This window comes from Miniopterus schreibersii (genome assembly GCF_964146895.1).
Source record: "Miniopterus schreibersii genome assembly, chromosome: 5".
Lineage (NCBI taxonomy): Eukaryota > Metazoa > Chordata > Mammalia > Chiroptera > Miniopteridae > Miniopterus > Miniopterus schreibersii.
In genome coordinates this window covers 45660158-45685487 of record NC_138106.1, presented here as the reverse complement: position 1 = coordinate 45685487, position 25330 = coordinate 45660158, and the positions used below count along the sequence as shown (strand labels likewise).

Here is a 25330-nt window from a genome sequence, read left to right as displayed (position 1 = left end):
TAGAAAATCTGGTCATGATATTATAAAGAATTTACTTGTGCCCGGCTGGGTGTGGCTCAGCGGTTGAGTGTTAGCCTAGGATCCAGGTGATCAGGTTCGATTCCCGGTCAGGGCACATGCCTGGGTTGAGGGCTCGATCCTCAGTCGGGGGCGTGCAGGAGGCAGCCGATCAATGATTCTCATCATTGATGTTTCTCTCTCTCTCTCTCCCTCTCCCTCTCCCTTCCTCTCTCTGAAATCAATAAAGATATATTAAAAAAAGAAAAAAATAATTTATTTGCAATGAGGTTTAATTTATTGTAACTGCATGAAATAAGCATTTGTTTAAAATTTAACATTATCATAAAACTCTCTCTCTCTAAAATATATACAGAATTTAAATCATGGTCAAATGTATTATCATTACCCTATTTATAATTTTAACAGTTTTCTAGAAATTATTTCTTCATAATGTAATTGTGAAATCAAACTGATGATCTTATTGATAAAAACAAAAAGCTATTTTATTCAACAAAAGGACTACGACAAAGTGATACCCAAACAACCTTTTTATTCTGCAATTCAGTCATTCTATAAAACTAGTGAACCCAGGAGTCCTGATGCAGTTTTAAAACATCACACTGGTAATCTTGTCTATTCTAGCTCACTAACAATACCCAAAGTTTCCTAAGTTTGTATTAGATAGCAGTTTGGTCTTATTGCTTATATTTAAAAGGAATTTTGCTTCAAACCCAAACTTTTATTTTGCAGTAGTGTAAAGTTTCTAAAAACTGTTTTTATGTAAATGTTTGTTGATCATTATTTCTCCACATCTTAAAACAAGATGTTTCTAGCTACTTTCTGAGATTTTTTTATTATCTCAAGAAGCTCTGCCTGACTACAAATTAGTATTTAACTTTGTGACTATTTATTGACAAGGTCCAAATATGTAAGTCAGGGGTGGGAACCTTTTTTCTGCTAAGGGCCATTTGGATATTTATAACATTATTCGAGGGCCATACAAAATTATCGACTTAAAAATTAGCCTGCTATATTTGGTCAAACATTTAATTTACTCACCCCTAATGTAATGACTAGAACTCCTTCTCTTTGGTGAGGCCAGACCAAATGATTTCTCGGGCCGATGTTCCCCACCCCTGAAGCAATTCCCTCCATCTATTTCATCACAACTAAATCTGGGTAATTGGGTTTTTACTTTTCATTGAAATATTGAATATTTTAATTTCATTTATACTATAGTACAATTATCCCTTTTTTTCTCCTGCTTAGAATAGCATTCATGAACATTGTTTTTTTAGCACATTTTGAAGAAGAGAACTGATTCAAAAACAATTACAAATTTCACTTATTAATGAAAGGCTATTTCAAGAGAAAACAAATTTTGAATTAGAGATATCCAAGTATTTAAAAAAGCAGCTATGCTATTTTTCCAGTCTCATAAAGTTTTTTAGATCAGCTTGACAATCATCAGCTTTTGAAATGTGAATTACTACTGTCAGAGAAAAGGTCTCATTTTTATAACACTATAATGCACTGTTTTATCTTTCTGCCCTTCCATTCACCCTCTGTCTACAGAGGTGCCAGCCCAGTGCCTGCATCTACATGGGGACAGTTAAGGTTTGTAGCTGGGTGCTCAAACAAACAAACAAGACTTACTGGAAAAGCTATCAAGAATGCCAAAGTCACCTGGCCGGCGTGGCTCAGCAGTTAAGCACCAACCTATGATCTGGGAGGTAGTGGTTTGATTCCCGGTCAGGGCACATGCCCTGGTTGCAGGCTCGATCCCCAGTGGGGGATGTGCAGGAGGCAGACGATCAATGACTCTCTCATCATTGAGGTTTCTCTCTCTCTCCCCCTCTCCTTTCCTCTCTCTGAAATCAATAAAGATATATTTAAAGTAATAATAATAATAATAATACCAAAGTCTATACAGCATAGGAAATATAGTTAATAATATTGCAATAACTATGTAGGGTGCCAGTTGGGTACTGAAAATATCAGTGGGATCACTTTGTAAAGTACATGATTGTCTAACCACTACGTTGTATACCTGAAAGTAATACAAAACAATATTGAATGTAAACTGCAATTGAAAAATATATATATAAAAAAAAAGACTAAAGTCTAAGAAAGCCCATATACCATGTTTTATCAGTTTGCATACATTTGCTCAGAAAAAGCAATAATGTATACTGAATGACTTAGGAAAAAAATAGCTCTTTTTCAGTTATGTTTTCCACATATCCTAGGAGAGTGGGATGCTAAAAAATGTACGTAGGCTCATAAAATTTGGTACATATTTCCAAAGCTGGGCCATGAGAAAATTTAAAAAATTTAACAAGAGGAATGAAAAATTAAATCGAACTTAGAACTCTAATTTAGCTAAGAGAACTATCCTTGTAGTCTGAAGACCTGGTTTCTAGTCTTGTTTTGTTAGTGACATATGCTGGATTGGGATGATACAAAAGTCACTTTATTGTGAAATGTAAAGATTGTAAAATGAAAAAGAATAAGAAGCCTTTCTTTGGAAAAAGGTATTTTATAAGTATAATGATGAAAACTTTGCTGCCAAACATAAAATTATTATTTGATAAATTCTCACTTTAAATAATAAAAAAATCTAAAGGTAACTAAAACAAAGAATTTCTCCAGAAGTTTGAAAAGAAATCCTTAAAAATGAAAAAAAAAAAAAATCAAACTAAAACTCTTAAAGTACATTTCAGGAGGAGATTAAATAATACATTACAGAAAATAACATCAACATAAAAACATGATACCAATTACCAGTAGCAGTAACCAGTCAACCATCTTTATCTTTTATATTGGGTGGAACATATCAGTTTAGAACTATGGCAGTATAATGTATCAGTTTAATCCTGTTACATATATTTTATGATTCCATAAAAAATTAAAAACATTTTATAACAAACTGAAATTGGTTTTAAATTTAGGTTTTAAAAGCATACTTCAAAAAGCCATATCCATGCCTAGAACAGTACCTGAGATTATAGGCACACAATATATTTTTTCGCTAATAAATAAATAAATAATGTGGCAATGAAGGAAGCAGGGAAAAGAAAAGAAAGGAAACAATAAAGGAAGCAAACTTTTGCTGAGCACATATAAGCACTGGAACATTTATTAATTGCTCCATATGGCTACAATGTCATATAATCCACAAAACCTTATGTGGCAGAAATTGCACAGATGAGGAAACTGCCATTTAAGAAAACTAGAAAACATGTCTACAGGTCACACAAAACTATTAAGTGAACTGAAATTCAAACCAAGATTTCTCTCAATTCAAAGCTCATGCAAGAATAAACTTACACATAATGCTATTATACCATAATAATATAATTTATTATAAAATGCTGAAAAATAAGTACATGATTAACAGGCAACTCCATTATCCTAGTAAAAATAAAGGACTTTTTAAAAAATACTATATAGTAGAGATATTATATACCATCATTAAATTAACTCTTCAGACAGAGATTCTTACTAAATATCACCTTTAAAATCCATACATTATAGGCTACATAATGATGGTATACTTGTACTGTGTCATGCCACTGGACTGGATTTTTCCTCAGATCTTAAAATAGGAAGACTGAAAACTTAAAATGAAAAGAGACAGGAGCTACTCATGCTCCCTGGCCTCCAATCTATTGGAGGCAACCAATCAATGTGTCTCTCTCACATCAATGATTCATTCTCTCTCTCTCTCCTTCTCTCCCTTCCACTCTCTCTAAAAAAATCAGTGGAAAAAATATCCTCAGGTGAAGATTAACAAACAACAAAACAAATAAAAGAATAATAACTCTGAATAGTATTTATCAACCAAGAAAATAGAAAAACTTATTTTTCTGAAACCAAATAATGACTAAGAATTTTTCAGTCCACAAATGGAAGAGCCTAAGCAAGCCTCAAGCATGATAAATACAAAGAAAGCCACATCATAATCACACTGCAGAAAATCAAAGATAAAGGGGGAAAAAACTTAAAAGCAGCCAGAGAAGAAACAAATGTTATCTTAAATGTATAATGAACAGAAGAAACTGAAGGTTGATTTTTCAACAGAAATTATGCAAGTAAGAAGGCAATGCAATGACACTTTTAAGGTGCTGAAATGGAAAAGAAAAAAGAAAAAACCCTGCCAAGCAAGAATTCTATACCCAGTGAAAAAAGGCAAAATAATGATTTTTCAGACATCAAAAAACCCACACAATTCTAAAAGAATTTAATGCTAGCAGACCTAAACAGGTTTATGATAAATACATGGAGTAGGGGGGTCATTCATTCATTTATTTAAAAGTCTACTGTCTACTGAGGGTATACTATATGACACACACTACTGTAAACACTGGAGATAGAGACAGAAAAGGTTGCTATTCTACTGAAGATTGTATTATAATGGAGTAAACAATCAATAAATAGGGACATAGTATGAAGGAAATAAAGAGCAACACTGAAGAAAAGTGACTCACGGCACCTAGACAGATTTATCATGAACCTCTCCAAGCAGTAAGTTTTGAGGGAGAGGGGGGTTAACATTTACTGATCATTTACTATGCACCAAGAATTACTCCTAAGTGCTTTATATGTACTCACTCATATTTGAGCTAAAATCTAAAAAAATGAGAGACATACAATCAGACAAAGATTTGAAGAAAGGGAATTCCATGAATAGAGGATATCAAGTACAAAGGCCCTGAAGGAAAACCAAGTTTGATGTGTTTAATGAATAGAAAGAAGAAAAGTGTAAGTGAATTAAAATTTAATGAGCTAGGTCCAAGAATGAATTCAGTTAAGGCTTAAGAAGTAGGCAGAGGTCACACACAGGCTTTTTGACTCTGGTAAGGCATACAAAAGGCAGTGCATAACTACTATGGCATTTTGTTAGTTTGATTTTAAAGAGAAGTGACATGATCTGATTGACATTTTAAAAATACTACCATTTTTGACTGCTGTATGAAGAATGCTTTCAAGTGGTAAGAGCAGAAATAGGAAGATGAGTTTTGAGGCTACTGCAGTAGCTCATGACGATAGATTATGGGGCTTCAGCTAGAGTTTCAGCAGGAGAGACAGAGAGAAGTGAATAGAGTTAGGATATGTTGAAGTAGATATGATTTGCTAATAGATTGAGGAGGATGGAAGAAATAGAGAGAATAAAGGATGACTCCCAGGTTTGAGGCCTGAGATATTTGACTTAGATACATGGATGGTGGAGTAATGGCATCAATTACTCAACACTGAGATGAATTCTATCTCAATAAAAAAATGATAGTGTCATTTACTATAAGAATGGGTTGTTAGTTCCTTCTCTCTACCTCTTTTTTAGGGGGAAGGGAGTAGTGGAAACAAATCAAGAATCCTTTCTACTCAACGTACATTTGAGACGCCTATTTAGATATCTAGTGAAAATATCAAGTAGGCAACTAAATACGTCTGGACATCAGGTACAAGATTATGGCTAAAATTATTTGTTAAATGGATACACCACAGAATCAAAGTTGATTCTAATTGAAGCCATTTGCGGGGAGGGGCACAATTTAACTCATACCCATACTAAAGCACAACCTCCGAGGAGACTACTCCAAACCTCTAGGCCTTCTACATCGTAAGAACTCCAATCCAGCCTGCCCTTTCATTTTCTCAAAGAGGAAAGATAAGACTGATTTAAGTCAAACAACTAAATAGTAAGAATCAAGGCTAAAACATCCAAAGCTTCTTACTCCTAAAGTAACACGGCTCCTAGTCCATCACATCAAACCCATAGAAGCATTCAGCCTTTAAACGCCTCATACACGCTGGTTTGTTTTATACATACTATACAAGGAATCCCTCCTTATTTATAGCACCACTTCAAGAAATTTCTTCAGTCTTTGCTTCCAATGTCCCTTCCTTCTGAACAGGGTATAGCTTTCTATTCTTGAACTCCACACCTCAGACTGTCTCCCATTTCTCATATTGCCTCAAAGTATGCCTACAATGCTTTCAAATACTTAACATTAAATCCCCTTTCTCCTACTTAAAGATCACTAACAAGTTAACCACTATCTGAATCAATTATCTTCAAGGGAGGAGTGTGAAACTGCTATCCAGGGGATACACAAAATGACCCACTAGAGAGTGGAAGAAAAACATTAAAAATTTTATTTCTACTTATGTTTAATTTCTCCAATTTTATATTTTATGTATAGTTTATAATACATATAATTTTAGTATATTAGTACACGCATATAGCGTGAATAAACAAACATTTGTTGTCAAAATTTTTTATTATAGGGACCACTGGCTAAAATAACAACAGAGTACTGTTCCTAGGTATTAGGATTTGGGACACTGCAGATACTTGAAGAAACAGGCAACACTGTTCATCTTTCTTCACCCCAAATTAATGCAGACTTCAGATCTTAAAAAGAAAGTAAGGGTACTCTCAGAATTAAAAGCAAGCAAGCAAGAAAAAGAAAAACCCTGAGATACTCTTAGAAAAAAGTCTAATTAATAGATTTTTTCCTCTTCTCCCTACTGAACCAAGAAATGGAAAGTTTGGCTGTAGAAAAATTACAGGAATTATAGTCAGTAAACTGCCTATCACTTAATGCTTGCTTACTGTGCAATATAATTACATACTCCACTAAAGGCTTATTTGATTACTTATCTTTAAAAAAACTAACCAATCTTTCAAGTGTTTATTATATACCAAAGTGCCCAATTTTGCAAAAAGAAGTATCTGTTGATTACAAGATAGCTTTAGGATGTGAAAAATTACTGTCTTCCTTTAAAGTAGCAAAAGTCTAAGAAAGAATTTCTCCACTGGGGGTTCCTAGACAATCTGCACCTAGAACTACCATGCTGCTTGTTAAAAAAGGAAGCTTATGCGCCCCACCCCAGATCTCCCCAATCAAACTCTCTAGGGTTTGGAACCAGGAATGCACATTTTTAAAGAAGTATCACAGGTGACTTTATGCATACTAAATTTTGAGAACTACTAGGCTTCATTTGTCACTTGATAATAGATGGCCAGAAATCACAATGTTACTAAGCTAGAAAAAGCATCACATAGTTATCAGGTTAAGATTTTCCTCAGACAACTGAAACTTGAATAATTATCATAGTTATAAATTTTGAATATACATAGAAAGCCTACTTCACTGTGAATTTAAAACTTATTTCTTGTATTAGCAAATCAAGGTCCTATTTTGAAATTTTTCAAAGACCCAAAAATTCTCATTGTCACTAGTTACATTTTTGGAGACTAATTCTTAGTACATATAAATCATCTCCCTTTTCCTCTATGACACCAATTAAAGAGGGTCTGAATGCCTGACTTTTTGACATCAAAGGGAAGCCTATTCACTGGTATTATCCTTGAGAATGCTGACAGAAATTCTATCATGATTGAAGCCCCAAGGGTCCCCATTAAACCCAGTCACACAAAAGTTAGTTGTCACTATTTCCAAAGCTAGCAAGTGAATAGGCTCTTCATCATTTTCTGTTTTCACTTTCTCATTCACCCATCCATCCATTCATCCAATGTATGTAACATACATTCAGTAAATGCTCAAAGGACACTGGCATTGTACTAGGTGTAGTACAATAAAAAGAGAGCAAGAGAGAATCAATCCTCTTTAGTAGGGAGAATCCAAAACAGGGCCCTCAATATTTCCTCCCCTAATCCTTGGAACTGTGAATATGAAACATTCTGATTATATTTCTTACGAGGCAGAAGGGATCTTGCAGACATAATTAAGATTACTAATCTTTGAATTAAAAGAGAAATAATCTGGCAAGACCCAATCTCATCAAATGAGCCCTCTGGCTGGTAGCAAAAGAGGAAGTCAGAGATTCAAAGCAGGATTAAATACACCACTCTTGTTGGCCTGAAGGTGCAGGGCGCCATGCTGTAAGGAATGTGGGTAGCCTCCAGGACCTCAGAGCAGCCGGAAGCTGACAACCAGCAAGGAAATAAGAACCTGTTTTATAACTTCAAAGAACTGAATTCTGCCAAAACCTAAATGATTCTGGAAGCAAATTCTTCCCCAAAGCCTCCAGATAAGAGTCAAGCCTGGACAACAAACTGATTTGGGGTTTATGAGACCCTGAATAGGTAACTCGGCTGAGTCCAGTTTTCTGACCTATAGAACTGTAACATAATAAATGGGTGCTGTTTTAAGCAGCTAAATCTATAATTATTTGCTATGCAGCAAGAGAAAACTAATATATCTCCTTCAAGGAGCTCCCAATCTCGTATGAGAAAGACAATATTGTTCACTATGACAGTAGAAAAATGTGCACAGCATATTAGGGAAGAAAGAAAAACAAGTGCCTGCCCTGGCTGGTTTGGCTCAGTGGCTAAAGTGTCAGCCTGCAGACAGAAGGGTCGCAGGCTAGATTCCCAGTCAAGGGCATGTACCTGGATTGCAGGTTCAATCCCTGGCCCCTGTCAGGGCACAGAGAGGAGGCATACAATCAATACATCATCTCTCTCACATCGATGTTTCTCTCTCTCCCCCTCTCCCTGCTCCCTTATACTCTCTCTAAAAAAAAAAAAAAAAAGTCACTGGAAAAAATATCCTCAGGTAAGGATTAAAAAAAAGAAAAGAAAAAGAAGTGCTTAACTGGGGAAGGGGAGATGGTAAGGAGATAGAGGAGGAAGAAAAAGAGAAAGTCAAAAAGAAGTGGTGGTGCCCAGCTGGTGTAGCTCAGCGGCTGAACACTGACCTATAATCCAGGAGATCGCAGTTCGATTCTCGGTCAGGGCACATGCCTGGGTTGTGGGCTCAATCCCCAGTAAGAGGCATGTAGGGGGCAACCAATCAATGACTCTCTCAATCACTGATGTTTCTACATCTCTCTCCTTCTCTCTTCCTCTCTCTGAAATCAATAAAGACATATTAAAAAAAAGAAAAAGAAGAGGTGCTATGACTAATACATGAGTTAAAAATGAATGTGTAAGCATAAACAAAAGTAAATAAATCATAGATGTAGAATTCAAAAAAAAGAAGTATAAACTGAACAACCATATAGGTGATGAATCTAGGTTAAGAAATAAGAACATTTCCAGTACTTCAGAAATACACTCCACCCCTAACCCACCATCCCCTTTCCAAATTTTAACATTTTTTCCCCTCCCATATAGGTAACCATTATTCTGACTCATATGGTAATAATTCCCTTGCCTTTTTTTCCCTAATAATTTTAGCACTTATGTACAATTTTGTTTTTTAAAACTTTATTTAAATGTATTTGTGCAACATATATCCTGTCACACTTCATTTGTTCAACATGTTTCCAAGGCTCACCCATGTAATCGCACGTAATTGTAGCTCATTCATTTTCACTGCTGTGAATACTGCAACTGATTTGTCCATTCTACTGATAACCATTCAGGATTTTTCTATTTTGTCAAATAATGAACAATGCTAAGAACATTCTTATACATATATCTGGTGTGTATATACACAAGATTTGTTGTGATAAATGTCTCAGAATCGGGAACTTCTGGGTCATAGAGTATGTTTTCTCCACGTTACTAGGTATTTTTCAAAGTTGATTCACCAATCCACACTCCCATTATCATTGTAAAAGAGTGTCCCCAATGCTCTTACTCTCTTTCCAGTATGTCAGCTTTCTAGTAGTACCTCAGTTTGTTTTTACTTTCCATTCCCTTGATTATTAATGAGGTTGAGCACTAGTTCACATATTTTTCGGTCATTTTGGAATTCCTTTTGGAGTTCAAGTGTTTTGTCAGTTTCCTACTTGGTTGTCTTCTTACCTGTTTGTAAAAATTTTATACCTATTCTAGATATAATTTGTTGGTTGTACTTATTGGAATTTCTTACTCTGTGGCTTATCTTGAACTTTCTACAATGTGCAGATCATTTTTAGCAACCTGTTTTTAATGAAAAAATCTATTACCTAGTTTTTGTAAGAAATAAGTCTAATAAACTATTAAAAATTCTTGGTTTTAGACTTCCTTCAAATAAAAATCTAGAAATTTAGAAGGGGAAGGAAAAAATTTAAAAGTGAATAAGAAAATACCTGAAATTTTTAGGACTAGTTTATTATTCTAAAATTAGTAGCACTGTATTTAATATTGTTGGTTACTTTGGTAACTCAAAATAATGTTCTTTCTGTGATTTGCTATATTTACCACATATTTTTCCCACGCTTGATTAACTGTTTTATAAATGAACAGAAAAAAAGAATGTACATTACTACTTAAAAGTAGTATTTCATGTTATGAGATAATATTAACCACTCAGGCCCCAAATACACCCACTGTATAAGGAAATTAACTCTAGAAAATCCTTCGCCCCAACACTGTTGCCATTCTTTTCCAATCTCAACACTGAGTTTGTGGTGATCTGACTCATCTTCACATCCCTCCTAAAGGCAACATTCTACTATTTACCCTTCCTATGTAAAAAAACAATGCCAGTGGGAGAGGGAGAGGGAGAGAAACATCACTGTGAGAGAGACACATCGGTGGTTTCCTCCCGCACACACCCCAACCAGGCCAGGGACCAAGGCTGCAACCCAGGTATGTGCCCTTGGCGATACCTGAACCCGAGACCCTTCAGTCCGCAGGCAGAAACTCTAACCACTGAGCCAAACTGGCTAGGGCATAAATTTAAATCTGATTTTAGATGCCTTTATACCCAATAGCCATGATCTTTCCCATGGTCTCTGCCTCCTCTCTTCATAAAGCATGTGTATGTGTGTATGTTTGTGTGTTTCAGAAGGAGTGGGGGGAAGACATAAGTAACAAGTCTTTTTACCTCAGAAGTCTTTTTCTATTGTGTCAATACAATATAAGAACTGTACTGTTCCTCAGGCAGAAGAGAAAGGAAGAAGCATATGAGTGAGAATACATTAGAGCTATATGATTTCTCATTTCAAACAGTAAAGTTATAAGTGAGGGAGTTATAACTGTTGTTTCCTGAGATGTGTTCTTAGCATATAGCCATAGAAACTTTGTTACAAAAGTAGTATTATATACAATAGTATATAGATACTTTTGACACCGGGATATACATGGAGGGTGGTTAGATTACAGAAAAACAACAGTACAAACATTATGGAAACTTATTTGGTTTGATCTTCCCTAACGGTTGGTCACTTGAAACCATAGATCTGTATTAAAACAAGCAAGAAAAGACAAGGGTGGGCAAAGGTAGGACAGTTGTGAGTACATGAAACACAGTTTATTCATGTATTATTATTTATTAATTATTGTATTACTTATTTGTACTTATTTAAAACTGTAAACCTACTTTTGGCCTCCCCTGTATAGGGTGAAATTCCTAAGAAAATTTCAAGCCTTCAAATTTCAAGTTCCCTACTGAGGCAACTTCAAACTCTGTACCCCAAGACCTTCTCTGAAGTCAGAGGTACTTCAATAAAAATTTATGTGATTAATGCATACACACACTCTTTATACAGAGAAAGAGAGACATAGGAGATCATGGCTGTTAGGTATAAAAAGGTATAAAATGTGAGTTATGCCAACTTTTCTGTTTAGAAGGGAAAAAAAACAAACGGTTTTTGTGGGTGGCCTATAAACCTAACTAGGCTACATACAATATGTAGCCCTATTCCTAGGGAACTGCTTTTGAAATTTTGCTTGTGAAGTAAGTTAAGTTTTAAAAATTGCATATAACTTGTTAGGACAATTCTACTTCTAAGAAGTATCCAAAGGAAATAATAAGAGATGTAAGCAAAAGTTATATAAAAGGATGTTCATAGTGTTGTTTATAATAATGAAAAGTTAGAAATAGCCTAAATGTCCAATAAAAGGGATTTGGCAAGTACAAAGATATGATTAAATAATCTGCAGCCATTAAAATAATCCGAAAATCTTTTTCTTTTTTTTAAATATATCTTTATTGACTTCAGAGAGAGGAAGGTAGAGGGAGAGAGAGTGATAGAAACATCAATGATGAGAGTCATTGATTGGCTGCCTCCTGAACACCCCTGACTGGGGATCAAGCCCGCAACCCAGGCATGTGCCCTGACTGGGAATTGAACCGCGACCTTCTGGATCCTAGGTCGATGCTCAACCGCTGAGCCACACCTGGCTGGGCAATAAGAAAATCTTAATAGACATGGCACAGTATTTCTAATATACTCTAAAATAATATAAGTCTAAACAAACTACAAAAAGCTGATACCAAGTTTTCCAATATATATGCACACACATTAGAACAAACACCTGGAAGAGTATGTCAGATGTTCACAGGGGTTCGTCTATGCAGCAGTATGATTCATGTTTTCCTTTCTCTACCTTGTGTATTTGGTTTTCCAAATTTTCTACAGAAAATATGTATTACTCCTACAATTACAAAAGAATTCGAAATAAATATACAGGAGTTCATATACATTCACAAAGAGCTTCTAATTCTTTGTTATCAACTGGTTATATGGCAAAAAATAAAAATAAAAATAAATATTTTCCCCTTGAGTTTATAAACCTTTTCTTGTTGTAGGAAAAAAAATTACATTCCTCAAGATGCAATGACCATGTAACAAGAAGATACCATCTCTGACCTATCAGTCTGACATAGATCAAAAAGAATGAGAAGGCCAGTGAGTGCAAAGTGAAGAAACTCAGGCTCTGCTGGAATAAATCTAAGCTGAATAATCCTTCTGAAAGGACAATTTCACAGTCTGTACAAAAACACTAAAACTGTGCATACCTTTTAAATAATCAATTATAGTTCTAGGAATTTATCCTAAGGAAATAATTAGACAAGTCTATAAAGACACACATACTAGGCTATTCTCAGCAATATCATTTGTTATAGTGGAAGTTGAAAATCCCAATGTGCACCAATAGGGTAAATAAAATGATATTTATACGGTGAACTACTATAGAAAATTATGCTATAGTTCTCTATTTTCTGATATTTTTTCTCATAGTAGTAAAAAAATGAGATGATAAAACAACTTTTGTATGATCTCATTTTTATAATTTAAAAAGTAAGGATGTGTTATTCATGAAGAAAATTTTGGGGAGATTTCAAACCAGTGTTTACTACTAGTTGTCTCTGGTGAGTGGAATTATGAATGATCTTTAGTGTCTTCTTTATAACTTTCTAAACTATACTGAGCATGTACAACCCTTAATATCAGAAGAAATGATTTTTAGAGTCTACTAAATTGAACCAGTCTGATTAATCAAATAAAATTAGTTTTGTTGTTTTCTACTCTTTCCTCATTTCTAAGGCTCTTAAAAGATTCTTCCTGACTTGAACACATAATACTCAGTGGATGGTAAATGTGTCAAATATATAGTTAACGCCTTTAATTAACAAAGATGACATGCGTAAATGCAGTCACTGTTAACAAGACTTTATTTCTAAAAGAAAAAGTTACATATCACCCTGACTCTAAGATGCTAGCAAGGATCTTGTAATTATGATTGAGCTCCCATTTGTTGCTACCTCCTCTTTTTGCCTCTCCCTTCTCAACCATTATTTAACAATGTTTTTAGCTATCATCACCATGGTGCCTCACTGCATTCATAGATTTAGAAAAACAATGCCAAAGTATGATTTTATAAAATAATAATACAGAAGAAAATTTCAATTCTATTCAAGACAGTATTCCCCAACATCAATGTCTGATAAAACTTTCTGCAATGATAGAAGGTTCTATTATCTATGCTGTCCAATTTGACAGACAGTAGATCTAATACGCTGTCCAATATGACACACATGGCTACTGAGCACTTGAAATGTGGCTAGTGCTACTGAAGGACCAAATTTTTTATTTTAACTGATTTTAATAACCACCTATGGCCCTGGTCGGTGTGGCTCAGTTGGTTGGTCCCATGCACCATGAGGTCGCAGGTTTGATTCCTGGTCAGGGCACATGCCTGGGTTTCAGGCTTGATCCCCAGTAAGGGGCATGCAGAAGGCAGCCAATCAATGTTTCTCTCTTCCTCTCCTTTCCTCTCTCTAAAATCAATAAAAACATATTTTAAAAAAATAACCACCTATGGCTAGTAGCTACCATATTGGACAGCACTGCTCTAGAAAAATTCACAGTGCATCTACTGTGTTTGATACAAAATATACATAAATAGGATCCAAGAAAAATATGATTTCCACTTAAGACCTGGCACTCCAATCAGTACATATTTCCAAGACTAACAAACCCATAATTTTGTGGGTTACGAACCACTTCCTTGAAAAATTAAATGGCCTTTTAGCAAACCTCATTCTTTTTTACATACGAAATAAGTATCCATTTGTTGAAAGTATCAATTCTCATGGCTTCAATAGGACTGCATTACCTTGGCTCACCACTACATCTCAATTTTTGTGTGTGTGTGTGCAACCTTAACCTTCCCCTTCTGCCTTCAACTATAGGCCTTTCCCCAAAGCTAAGTCCCTGGTTTCTTGTTTTCTGTTTTCCATTCAGAAGATATTTCTTTTTTTTTTTTTTAAACATATCTTTATTGATTTCAGAGAGAGGGAAGGAGGGAAAGAGAGAGAGAGATAGAAACACCAATGATAGAGAGTCATTGATCGGCTGCCTAGCCCGCAACCTGGGCATGTGTCCTGACAAGGAATCGAACCCCGATCTCCTGGATCCTAGGTCCATGCTCAACCGCTGAGCCACACCCAGCGGAGCCAGAAGATATTTCTTACAGCTTCAACTATGACCCCTCCTTGCTTGCCTTCTGTAAAACAGCACCACCTCACTATATAATATAATCTTAAACATATTTAACCTCTTTGAGACTGCTTCTCATGTGTAAAATAACAGATAGTTACTATGGTTCCTTTGGCTTAGGGTTCTCAAGAATTCTAGTACAGGCCTAGTTATAAAACTTTTTTTCTCAGGCTGATTCCTCTTTTTGCCTCTTTAAATGCTGGTGTACCCCATGGTTGTCAGTGACCAGCTTTTCCACTCTCCACATTCTTTCTCCAAGCATCTCATAAACTCTTTATTATGACTCCTCAAATTTATGCTGTAGCCCTAACTTCACTCTTAAAGCTCCAGATTTGAATTTTTATTTGTTGTACATGATTAACTAGATGTGCTACCAGCCCCTTAAAGGTATCAAGCAAACCAAAGAAATTATGTGTATGTGTACCAAACTTCTTTGTCAGTATGGCTTGTGATCAAAAACACAAGTTTTAGGATCAGATGTACCTGAATTTGAATCCCAGCTCTTTCATGTATTAGCCAAGAAACCTTGATCAGAATAATCTTGTCTCCATTTTTTCATGTATAAAATGGGGTTAAAAATAGTACTTATGCCCAGCCAGCATGGCTCGGCGGTTGAACATCAACCTAGGAACCAGGAGTTAAGAGGTTCGATTCCTGGTCAGGGCACATGCCCAGGTTGCTGGCTCAATCCTCCCTCCGTCCTTCCCTCTCTCCCTCTCCCTTCCTCTCTCTGAACTTAATAAAGACATATTTTAAAAAAATAGTGCTTACGATTCACATGGTTGTTGTATGTGCAAGTTTTATATCTACAGCCTAGTACAATACCTGGAATATGCTAACAGCTTGATAAATGTTAGTTACTATTATTATCAGTAGCATTACCATCTTCCTAGTCCTCCAGGATCTAATGGCTCAGTCATTTTTGATACACTGTCTTTTAAAAATAAAAATCAATAAGTCAGCATTTGTATATTTGTATTTTCCAACATGATCTGTTTTTCATTCCTGCATAGATTATCATAGCCACCTAACCAGATTACTAGATTTTGTTTAAAGGTTAGAACCTCTTTTTTTGTTTCCCCTATATTACCTAGCATAATGCCTAACACATAAAATTTTGCTATTAGACAACTTGTAAAATATTTACATTTATTTATTCCTCCACTGATCCCTTAAATTCTTTAAGGGCTGGGAGTGTCTTTGTACATCTATACCTGACAAAATCCCTTAGTCAATAAATGTTTGTTGAAAGAATGAATGTTGACTAGCCTATCTCCAAACCTATCATCAATCTAGCTACTGCATATGCAAAAGGTAGGTCTTATATTCTCTAATCCAACCATTTATTCTGACGAAACTGGCCTCACCACAACATTATCAAAAGCAGTCCCACTGTATTAGGACTCTTATTTTGTATGTAAAAATTATACTCAGATTAAGCAGAAAAGGGAATATGTGAGCCTGCGTATTTTGAAAGTCCAAGAGAGCACTAACTTAAGGCCTAGCTATTGATCGAAAGATTCATACAGATCCAAAGGCTCAAACACTGTCATCAGAATGTGGCTTCACTGTTTCCACCTTTTGGCTCTGCTTTCCATTTGTTGGCAACCACAGGGTTCAAAGCATGCCTCTTTCTCGATAGTCTGATAAAAAATTCAGAATAAAACTCCTGTGCTGACTGGAAAATATGCCCTTCTCTGAACAATCAATGTGGCCAGAGGGATGGGCAACACTGATTGGCTAGACCTAAGTCATGTGCACACCCTTGTGTAAGGGTGGGATCTATGTAACTGAAAGGGGTGGATCCCTAGGAAAATTGGAGTACAGTATTATTGTCAGAAGAAAGGGGAACACAAGACGGTCTGGCAAAATTAACTAATGTGCCTGATCCTCTAAGACTTTTTGGATGTCCACCAGTGCCTGGAAAGGCTTTCCTTCTCATTTTTGCCTACCAAAACCCAAGCTATACATCCTTTCCGCCCCAAAAGTCTTCTGTGATTTCTTCTAAGATTTTCCGTGTCCACTGAATCAATCACTCATTCCCAAATAAATATCTCCCTTTATCTAAAGCTCTACCTGTTTAAACAAACAGGAGGGAAAAAACTCCAGAAAATGAATTCTAATCATGTTAAATTATTAACAGTAGGGTAAGGTGTGCTGTTTCTAAGAATGTAAACTCTTGAAGGACAGCAGCTCTACCAGATACATTCTATATACATTATGTAAGAATAAATTGTGGGGCAACTTTGATATGTACAGTATTCAAATAATTTTCTTGGCTTTAAATTTTCTATAGGGTCTAAACAAAACATATTAGCTAACATAGGTTGAATCTGAGTTGGTCAAAGTACTTGGTATAACAGGTAGACTATGGTTTTGGAGTTACCTCAAACTAGGCTTAAATCCTGGCTAATACCGCCTTCCCTGGCCTTTAGCTACAGATATTTGAACAAATTATCTTATCTCTCCAAATCTTGGTTTTACTATTGGTAAAAACAAGAATGGTAAAACCTGTCTGTACATAAGGAGGCTATGTGGTATAGTGGAGAGAAAGAATTAGATGGACCCAGGCTGAAATTCTACCACTAATACTAATTATATGACTTTCTCTGAGTGATTCTCATATGTAAAGTGTAGATAATAATATTTAACCCATTGGTGGTTAAGCATTTAACAAGGCAATGTATTTTATTTTACTTAAAAAAAATTTTTTTTTAATCCTCACCCAAGGATATTTTTTCCATTGCTGTCGGGGGGAGGGGGGGGAAGAGGGAGAGAGAGAGGGGGGAGGGAGGGGGCAGAGAGATAGAAACATCAATGATGAGTCATCACTGATCGGCTGCCTCCTGCACGCCCCCGAGTGGGGATCAAGCCCGAAACCCAGGCATGTGCCTAGACCAGGAATCCCACCGCAATCTCCTGGATCCCAGGTGGATGCTCAACTGCTGAGCCAAATCCGGCCAGGCCAGGCCAGGCCAGGCCAGGCAATGCATTTTAAAACACCTAACACACTGAAGAGCAAACAGTGAAAACTCAATAAATGATGTTATAAACATCAAATGATCTGTTTTGAATAATTCAGTGTTTTTGTACTTAAAAGTCTGCCAAAGATTTCTTATACTTAATAAGTGATATTTCTAACATATTAAAATGAATTTAGCCTAATAGGTTAGAAAATACCTTGTGGTCTTCCCCCCCCCCCCTTTTTTATACTTTTTGGCCAGATAAATGTCAACCATCAAAAAATTTGGTTTATACATAAACTATTAAAATAAAAAATAAACATGGATAATAAATTAAAAATTCAGAAAACAAAGGGAAAATTCATTGGGATAACTTATCAGTCCTCATAAATGCTCCTGAGTTTTCTTTGTCCGTTAACAAAATATTTCTTAAAGACAAAACACTTTGGCCTTAGAACTATTTAAAAGCAGGTAAGATAATGAACTAGATAAACTCCTGTAATCAACTTGTTCTTTAGCTTCAGGCTTAATGTAGTAATAAGAAATGACTCACACCAACATGAAATCACTATGCTATCCATCTCCTGAACATATAGGCATCTCCTGAACAGAATCAGAAAATATGGGGTATAAGTGTCAATTTTAGATGTTATCAGAACACATGCAAAAGGCAAGTGGCCGTTCATATTTACCTTAGCAATAAAGTTTAATGTTTTGTTCACTAAAAAATACAAACTATATTCAGTACAACTGTTTCTAAAAAGAGATTAAGTAAATAGGCATTTAATTTCTTCCATTCTACACTAGAGCAAAAGTTTCTTTGGAAAGAAGTTTCCTGAAGCAGTTTAAGATTCTGTTTATTTTTCTAACATGAGTGAATCATATGTAATACTTATCAATCTTTAATGAGTGCACAAACATAGGAAGGTGTTAAATTGGAGATCTTAATATAAGATAAATAAAATGGAATAAAGGTAAGACACAAAGTACTACACATTCTTTGGTTGCAAAACACTATATGAAAATAAAATATTTAACTACATCATACTATACAAACTTGTGTGATTTTTTTTCTCCATTGTATTTGTGCAAAACATGAATAGACCCAGTTTTTAATCTACTCCCTGAGGAAGCTGTATTTTAAACACGAGAAACATATTATGGGGAACACCTCAGTCACAGACATTGTTCTCTACAACTAAGAAAACCTAATTCCTTATTATCTTTCCTGAGTTCAAAAATATGCATTAAAGCGAAATAATGTTTGTGTTTTTAAAAGCATTAAATACAGATACGGTAGGCAAATTTTTTTCCTTCAGCGTTTTGGAGGTAGGACATGAAGAGAGAGGGCCACGAGGAGGGAGGGGGCATGAATAATGGGAGTCCGAAGGTGGGCTCCAGATATTTTTACAAGTACATTGGGTTAAGAGAACTAGATGAAGGCGGCGGAAAAAAGTCACAGCGTTCGGGCTCACACTAAAAACAACTCTCGCAAGAACGCCAGTGTTGAGATCGCAGCATTCCTGATACTAATTACGAGCGCGCTACAATCCCAAATCTTAGCAAAGCCAATATAAAATCCCAAATCCGAAAGGGCCTGCAGAAACCGGGGCGGGGCTTGGGTCTATCTCAGCAGCGACTCAAGTTAACTTTCTAGGAGAGTAAACCACCACCCATCAATCCCTTACGGCCTTCCCCGAGAGATGCTGCGGAGCGCCTCGCCCCAGGCTCGGGGTCTGGCCCGCGGGCCCGGGGGCCGGGTGGGTCGGGGAGTCGCTCTCTCCCCGTTACCCCGGGTCCGGACCAGGAGCTAAGGGACCAGTGCTGTAACTACCCCCGAGTCCCGTCCCCCCCCACCGGCTGGGGCGGCCTCCTGCCGCGCCCAGGGCCCCGGGTCGGCAGGGATGCCTCCCGCCCCGCTCACCCGCCCGGGTGGTGTCCGTCAGGTCGTGGTTGGCCGCTCCCCGGGGAAACTCCCTCAGTTTCCGGCCGCTCAGGCTCAGCACCCCGGTTACCGCCGCCTCCTCCAGCGCTCGATCGAGGGAGCGGCTCCACGAGCCCGGGCCAGGACCGGGACCTGTCCCGGAGCTTGGACCGCAGTTAACACCGGAAAGGTTACCTCCCGACGCCACTGGGCCAGAACATTCTGCAGCTGCGGCCACGGCGACCAAGCCCGCGGCCGCCATTTCCCAGCCGACAACTGCCCGACCCGCCGGCTCCGCGCATGCGCGGCCAGAACTGATGGGTGGGCGGGGAAAGGGACCTACGGACCCCGGCCGGTTCCCTTGATGGACGGAGCTGCGGAGCCCTCAGCGCGTCCGGGCGCTCGCCTCCGCCCACGAGGTTTTGAAGGGAAAATAAAACACAAATCTGGAGCAGCCGTCAGTAGCAACAAAAACGTCTTTAAGACGACGCTCCTTACCAAAACATCTCTGCCCTTTTCCCTCAGTACTGGAGGATTAGATTAAGCATTAAGTGAAGGCTTCTTAACACTGTTGCTGCCATGAACTTGGGCAGGGAAGGGGACTGGGATAAAAAAATTTCCTAACTTCTGTCATTCTGTAAACCAAATGATACAAATGGAAACTTGTGGATGTATTAACTATTATTGCCTGAGGGAAAAATAAGGGCTAAACTGGCCCTCAAGCTCGACAGGTCTCATTGAAAGGGTTATATAAATATTTTAGGCCCTCCCTCGCCATTATAAAATAGTTTTGTTTTGTTTTTTAAATATACCTTTATTGATTTCAGAGAGAGGAAGGGAGAGGGAGAGAGAGATAGAAACATTAATGATGAGAGTCATTGATCGGCTGCCTCCTGCATGCCCCGGACTGGGGATTAAGCCTGCAACCCTGGCATGTGCCCTAATCAGGAATCAAACCTCTGGCTCCTAGGTCCATGCTCAACTGCTGAGCCATGCCCCCCAGGCTATAAAATAGTTCTTAACAAAAATAAAATGAGCATCTTAAATAGTACTTATCCTTTAGGCACGAGGATGAATGGCATTAAAGTTTAAAATTTTGGTCTGGAACCAAAATTGAAGAGAAGATGATCTGACCATAATCTAAAATGTGGGAATTAAAGGTAGAACTGAAGAAAATGGTGAAAAATGAAACCAATTAGTTTCAAAAAAGTGGAAAATACCACATTTTCAAACAATTAGATTTCACTTATATTGCAGTCTTTAGCATATTCTTGGTTTTTTTCTTTTTTGCGCATTTAAGCCATTCCTGTTACATGATGTAGATTTCCCCAACAATCATCAAGTATTTACTGTGGGAAATAGAAGAGGCTCTCAGTCCTTTTCATAGGTTATAATCTAATGATAAAATCCAGACAAATAGACCAATTAGAGAACAAGACAACAAAAAAGGCCCAAGTAGGGGTGGTGTGGATAATCTATCAGGATTCAGAGAAAAAGAATCTCTATCATGAATGAGTTAGGTTTTGAATCAAATCTGTATTATTAAAGTGAGGTAGGCTGGAAGGCAAGAGTAATATTCCATATTGGGAGGATCAGCATGAACAATCCCAGGTATTATTTATAATGGTATATGTGAACATTAGAGCCACAGGCCAAAGTTCATGTCAGAGAGCAAAAGAAAGTATGGTTGGCAAGATCCTACGCATCATTCAAGGCCCAACTCTTCAATGCAAACTTGATTAGCACTTCCCCAACTCCTAATGAGAAGATTTTAAAAATGTTTAAACTCAGTGCCAAAGGTGATTAGCAACGGCTGCTCGGAGTTGGTCTATGAACTCAGGACTATATGTTAGGTTCTTCAGCAACAAACTTCATGTTCAATTATCAATATCCTTTATGAGTATGGGTCACTACAATGGCAAGTGATATATTTGTTATTCCTGGAAAATAACATTTATCCAATGCATGAATTTGGTTTTTATTATTCTGGCATTCCTAAAATTTTCTTACTTTTAGAAATATTTTAAGCTATTTAAGAGCAGGATCTCAATTTTGGTTTTTAGAGATACGGTGTTTCAACTACAATGACTGAAAGCATAATCATATATTCCATGCTAATGCTACCCTACAGAATTAGTTGACAGACCTTTCTAAAAGGCACCATTATGTCATCTGTATTTGATTACCTATTACCTTCCACATTTACATTAAAGTCTTCTGGTAAGTTCTCCTAATTTGACTTATTCCTATCTACCTGCACATTTCATTATAATTGCAACATTCCACTCTAATCGTGGTCTCTGAATTCCTGGCCAAATTTATAGCGTGATGTTACTTTGTCCACTCAACTAGATTTTAAGGTCCTTAATATGTTAAGCTCTATCATCTTCCATACCCCAGGGCTGAGTATATTAATAGGAATTAAACAATATAAAGCAGCAGAGATAGAAGATGGGTTATGTACTAACAAAGTAGAGATTATGTACAAATACAGGAGAGACTTTGAAGGATTAGAGGTTTCACTTACAACGTAAAGGTAGAATATCATCTTGTGAGAATGAAATATAGAAAATGGAGTCATTGTGGGAAGTTCACCAGAGTCTAGTGATGAATAAAAGTGATAAGAAACGGTTGCAAGAAGGCTGTGAGCAAAAGAGCTACAGAGATCTGTAACTTATTCCACTTTTGCTCTGTGGTCTGGCAGTAGTTGAAAAAATAGGCAGTGGGAGTCATTATTTTATTTTTAAATTTATCTTTATTGTTGAAAATATTACCCATGTCCCCTTTTTCCCCCATTAACCCATTCCACCCCTGCACCCACAACCCACCCCAGGCCTTCACCACACTATTGTCTGTGTCCATGGGTTATGCATATAAATTCTTTGGTTAATCTCTCCCCATCCACCCACCCATCCCCATCTTGCCTCTGAGATTCATCAGTCTGTTCCATGCTTCTTTGTCTCTGGATCTATTTTGTTCCTCAGTCTATTTTGTTTATTAGATTCTACATATAAGTGAGATCATGTAAAACTGAGTAAGAATCAGAAAACCTGAATAGGCTAACAACAACTGATGAAATCAAAGCAGTAATAAAAAAAACAACAAAAAAACTCCTCGCAAACAAAAGCCTTAGTCTGGATGGCTTCACAGAGGAGCTTTCTAAGTTGTAGGGTTAAATAAATACTTATCTATTGCCATTTTAATTCTTTATGCCTATGTTTTTCTATTTCTACTTTTAATTACAGCAGTTCCTTTAACATTTCCTCCAGTGCTGGTTTGGTAGTGATAAACTCCTTCAGCCTTTTTTTGTTTGGGAAGCTCTTTATTTCACTATCCTGAATGAGAGTCTTGCTGGATAGGGTAGTATTGGTTTCAGATTCTTATTTTGCATTACCTTGAATACTTCATACCATTCCTTTCTGGCCTGTAGTTTCTGATGAGAAGTCAGCTGACAGCCTTATGGGAGCTCCTTTGTAACAGAATGCTTTTCTCTAGCTGCCTTTAATATTCTTTGTCTTGAATTCTCGGCATCTTAATTATGATGTGTCTGGGTGTGGGCCTCTTTGGTTTCTTCTTGCTTGGGACCCTCTGAACTCGTGTATTTCCTTGACCAGGTTAGGGAAGTTTCCTACCATTATTTCTTCAAATTCTCTATCCCTTGCTTATTCTCTTCCCCTTCTGGTAGTCCTTTAATGTGAATATTGTTGTTCCATGTTGTCCTACAGCTCCCTTAAACTGTCCTGTTTTTTAATTTTTTCTTCTTTTTGGGTCCGATTTTTTTCCTACCTCATGTTCTAATTCACTGATCTGATCCTCAGTTTCCTCTAATCTGCTGTTTATTCTTTCCAATGTATTTTTTATTCCTGCTATGTTATTAATTTCCTTCATAGTTTCCATATCTTTTTTCATGCTGTTGAGCATCCTTACAATCAGTATTCTGAACTCTATAGCTGATAGACTGCTTATCTCCATTTCCTATAGCTCTGTTTCTGGAGATTTCTCGTTTCATTTGGGGATTTTTTTGGTCTCCCCATTTTGGCTGCCTATCTGGATTTGTTTCTGTCAGGTAGATCTGCTAGGACTCTCAGTCCTTTTGGAGGGTCCCTGATGTGGGCCGATGTCAGATGCAGTTTGTGACTGGCCCAGAGTATCCTGTTTGGAGCTATCAACAACCCTCAGCTTGAGGTCTCCTCTGCTGCGGCTGGGTGAAGTTGGACAGGACCAAGATGCATACCAAAGTCTGCTTTTCCAACACCTGGGTCCAGAAGCAGATTAGGCAAGGACTCAAAGCACTCTGCCTACAGGCTGATTAATCTGATTCTCTTAATCAGCCTCAGGCTGTAGAAACTTCGAGGGGTGGGGCGGCTGATTGTTTTCAGTTTCTTAACAAGCCTCAGGCTTTAGAAACTCCTTAGGGTAGGATGAGAGGTTTTCCAGCAGGGTGGGACACTTGTATACCCCCCTTTCCCCCCAGGCAAAAGCAGCAAAATGTCTACCTGAGAAAGATGTCCTCTGCAGCGTGGGGGAATGATGGCACAGGAATCCAGATAGATGCCTTCTGATCTCTCCCCCGAGAGCCCACAACCCCAGATTCTCCCCACACAGATCCAGTCCATTCTGCCCTCCCTTTGCTGGAGCCCAAGGTGAGTGCCTGCACACAAAACTGTGTGTTGACTCTGTAAGAGGGTGCCTGTATTTCCAGCCCATCTCTCCCTGGCAGACAGAAACCCTGCTGCTTTTTACAGCCAGATGTTATGTGGGCACCTTTCTCAATTCTGGTGCTCTTGGCTAGGAAGCTCAGCCTGAGGTTTAAACCTCAGTGCTTAGTGGGAACCCCCCAAGCTGGTATATCCCTCTGGACCTTCAGCTGCTGCCTGTGGGAGCCCAGCCAGCCCTCTTGCACCTCCACACTTCCTACCAGACTCTATACGGTCTCCACTTTTCCTCCTTGGTTATGAGGGTGCTCTCCAGCTCATCTCCAGTTGCAGCTGATTATTCAGTGATTTTTCTACATTTTAGTTGTAATTCCACTTTGGTCCCAGGAGATCATCAGTCTATTATCAGTTTTAAAAATGTCTTTACTGATTTCAGAGAAAAGGGAGAGGAATAGAAACATCAATGGAGTCATTGATAGGCTGCCTCCTGCATGCCCCCTAGTGGGGATCAAGCCCACAACCAGGGTATGGGCCTTGAGCAGGAATCGAACCGCGGTCTCCTGGATCATAGGTCCACGCTCAACTGCTGAGCCACGCCAGCCAGGCGGCAGTGGGAGTTATTGAATGTTAGGAATCCATATAAAGAACTTGCCTGCTTCTTCCTGTTTTACAGGCTGAAAGTTAGGAGCAAAGGTTCCACTCAAATCTCAATACCTCTCTCCAGCTCTACATTTGACTACATCATTGCAGAAATAAAGTCCTTTCTCCCTCATTAAAAGTATATTATGGTCAATTCCTTTAAAGCTCCACTTCTATAAACTAAAAGCAGTAGGGTTAAAATCCTGGCCAATCCCATTCCTTCAAATGTAAAGCACAGAAACTAACTTGTTGAATGTACTCAATGTTTGGTCCTTCCCTTTCTGACTCCTTTAATAAGCACTAATAATTGACTTTTTAAAACTTCATACAAGAAAATTTAGACAGTGATTTTTCTTCTCACTAGAAGAAAATGTATGTATAAATTAAACATCTACACACTAAGAAAACAGTTTCCTATTCATCTTTAAACATCCATAAACCTCACCTTAAGGACAAAT

At 37.5% G+C, this 25330-nt stretch overlaps 1 protein-coding gene across 17 annotated transcripts in view; it reads right to left on the bottom strand.

Annotated features, from left to right (window-relative positions):
• Positions 1-19883, bottom strand: part of LRCH3 (leucine rich repeats and calponin homology domain containing 3) — an 82639-nt gene extending 62756 nt beyond the window's left edge. For 14 of the 17 annotated variants that reach the window (XM_081137740.1, XM_081137743.1, XM_081137750.1 and 11 more), the window contains exon 1: positions 19579-19859. In XM_081137740.1, coding sequence (XP_080993866.1) covers positions 19579-19840 — 262 coding nt within the window. In that variant the 5' untranslated portion in view covers positions 19841-19859. Of the gene's footprint in view, positions 1-19578 lie in introns of all 17 variants that reach the window. The other 3 variants (XM_081137746.1, XM_081137749.1, XM_081137748.1) reach the window with 2 other exon arrangements.
• Between the last annotated feature and the right edge of the window lie 5447 nt (positions 19884-25330).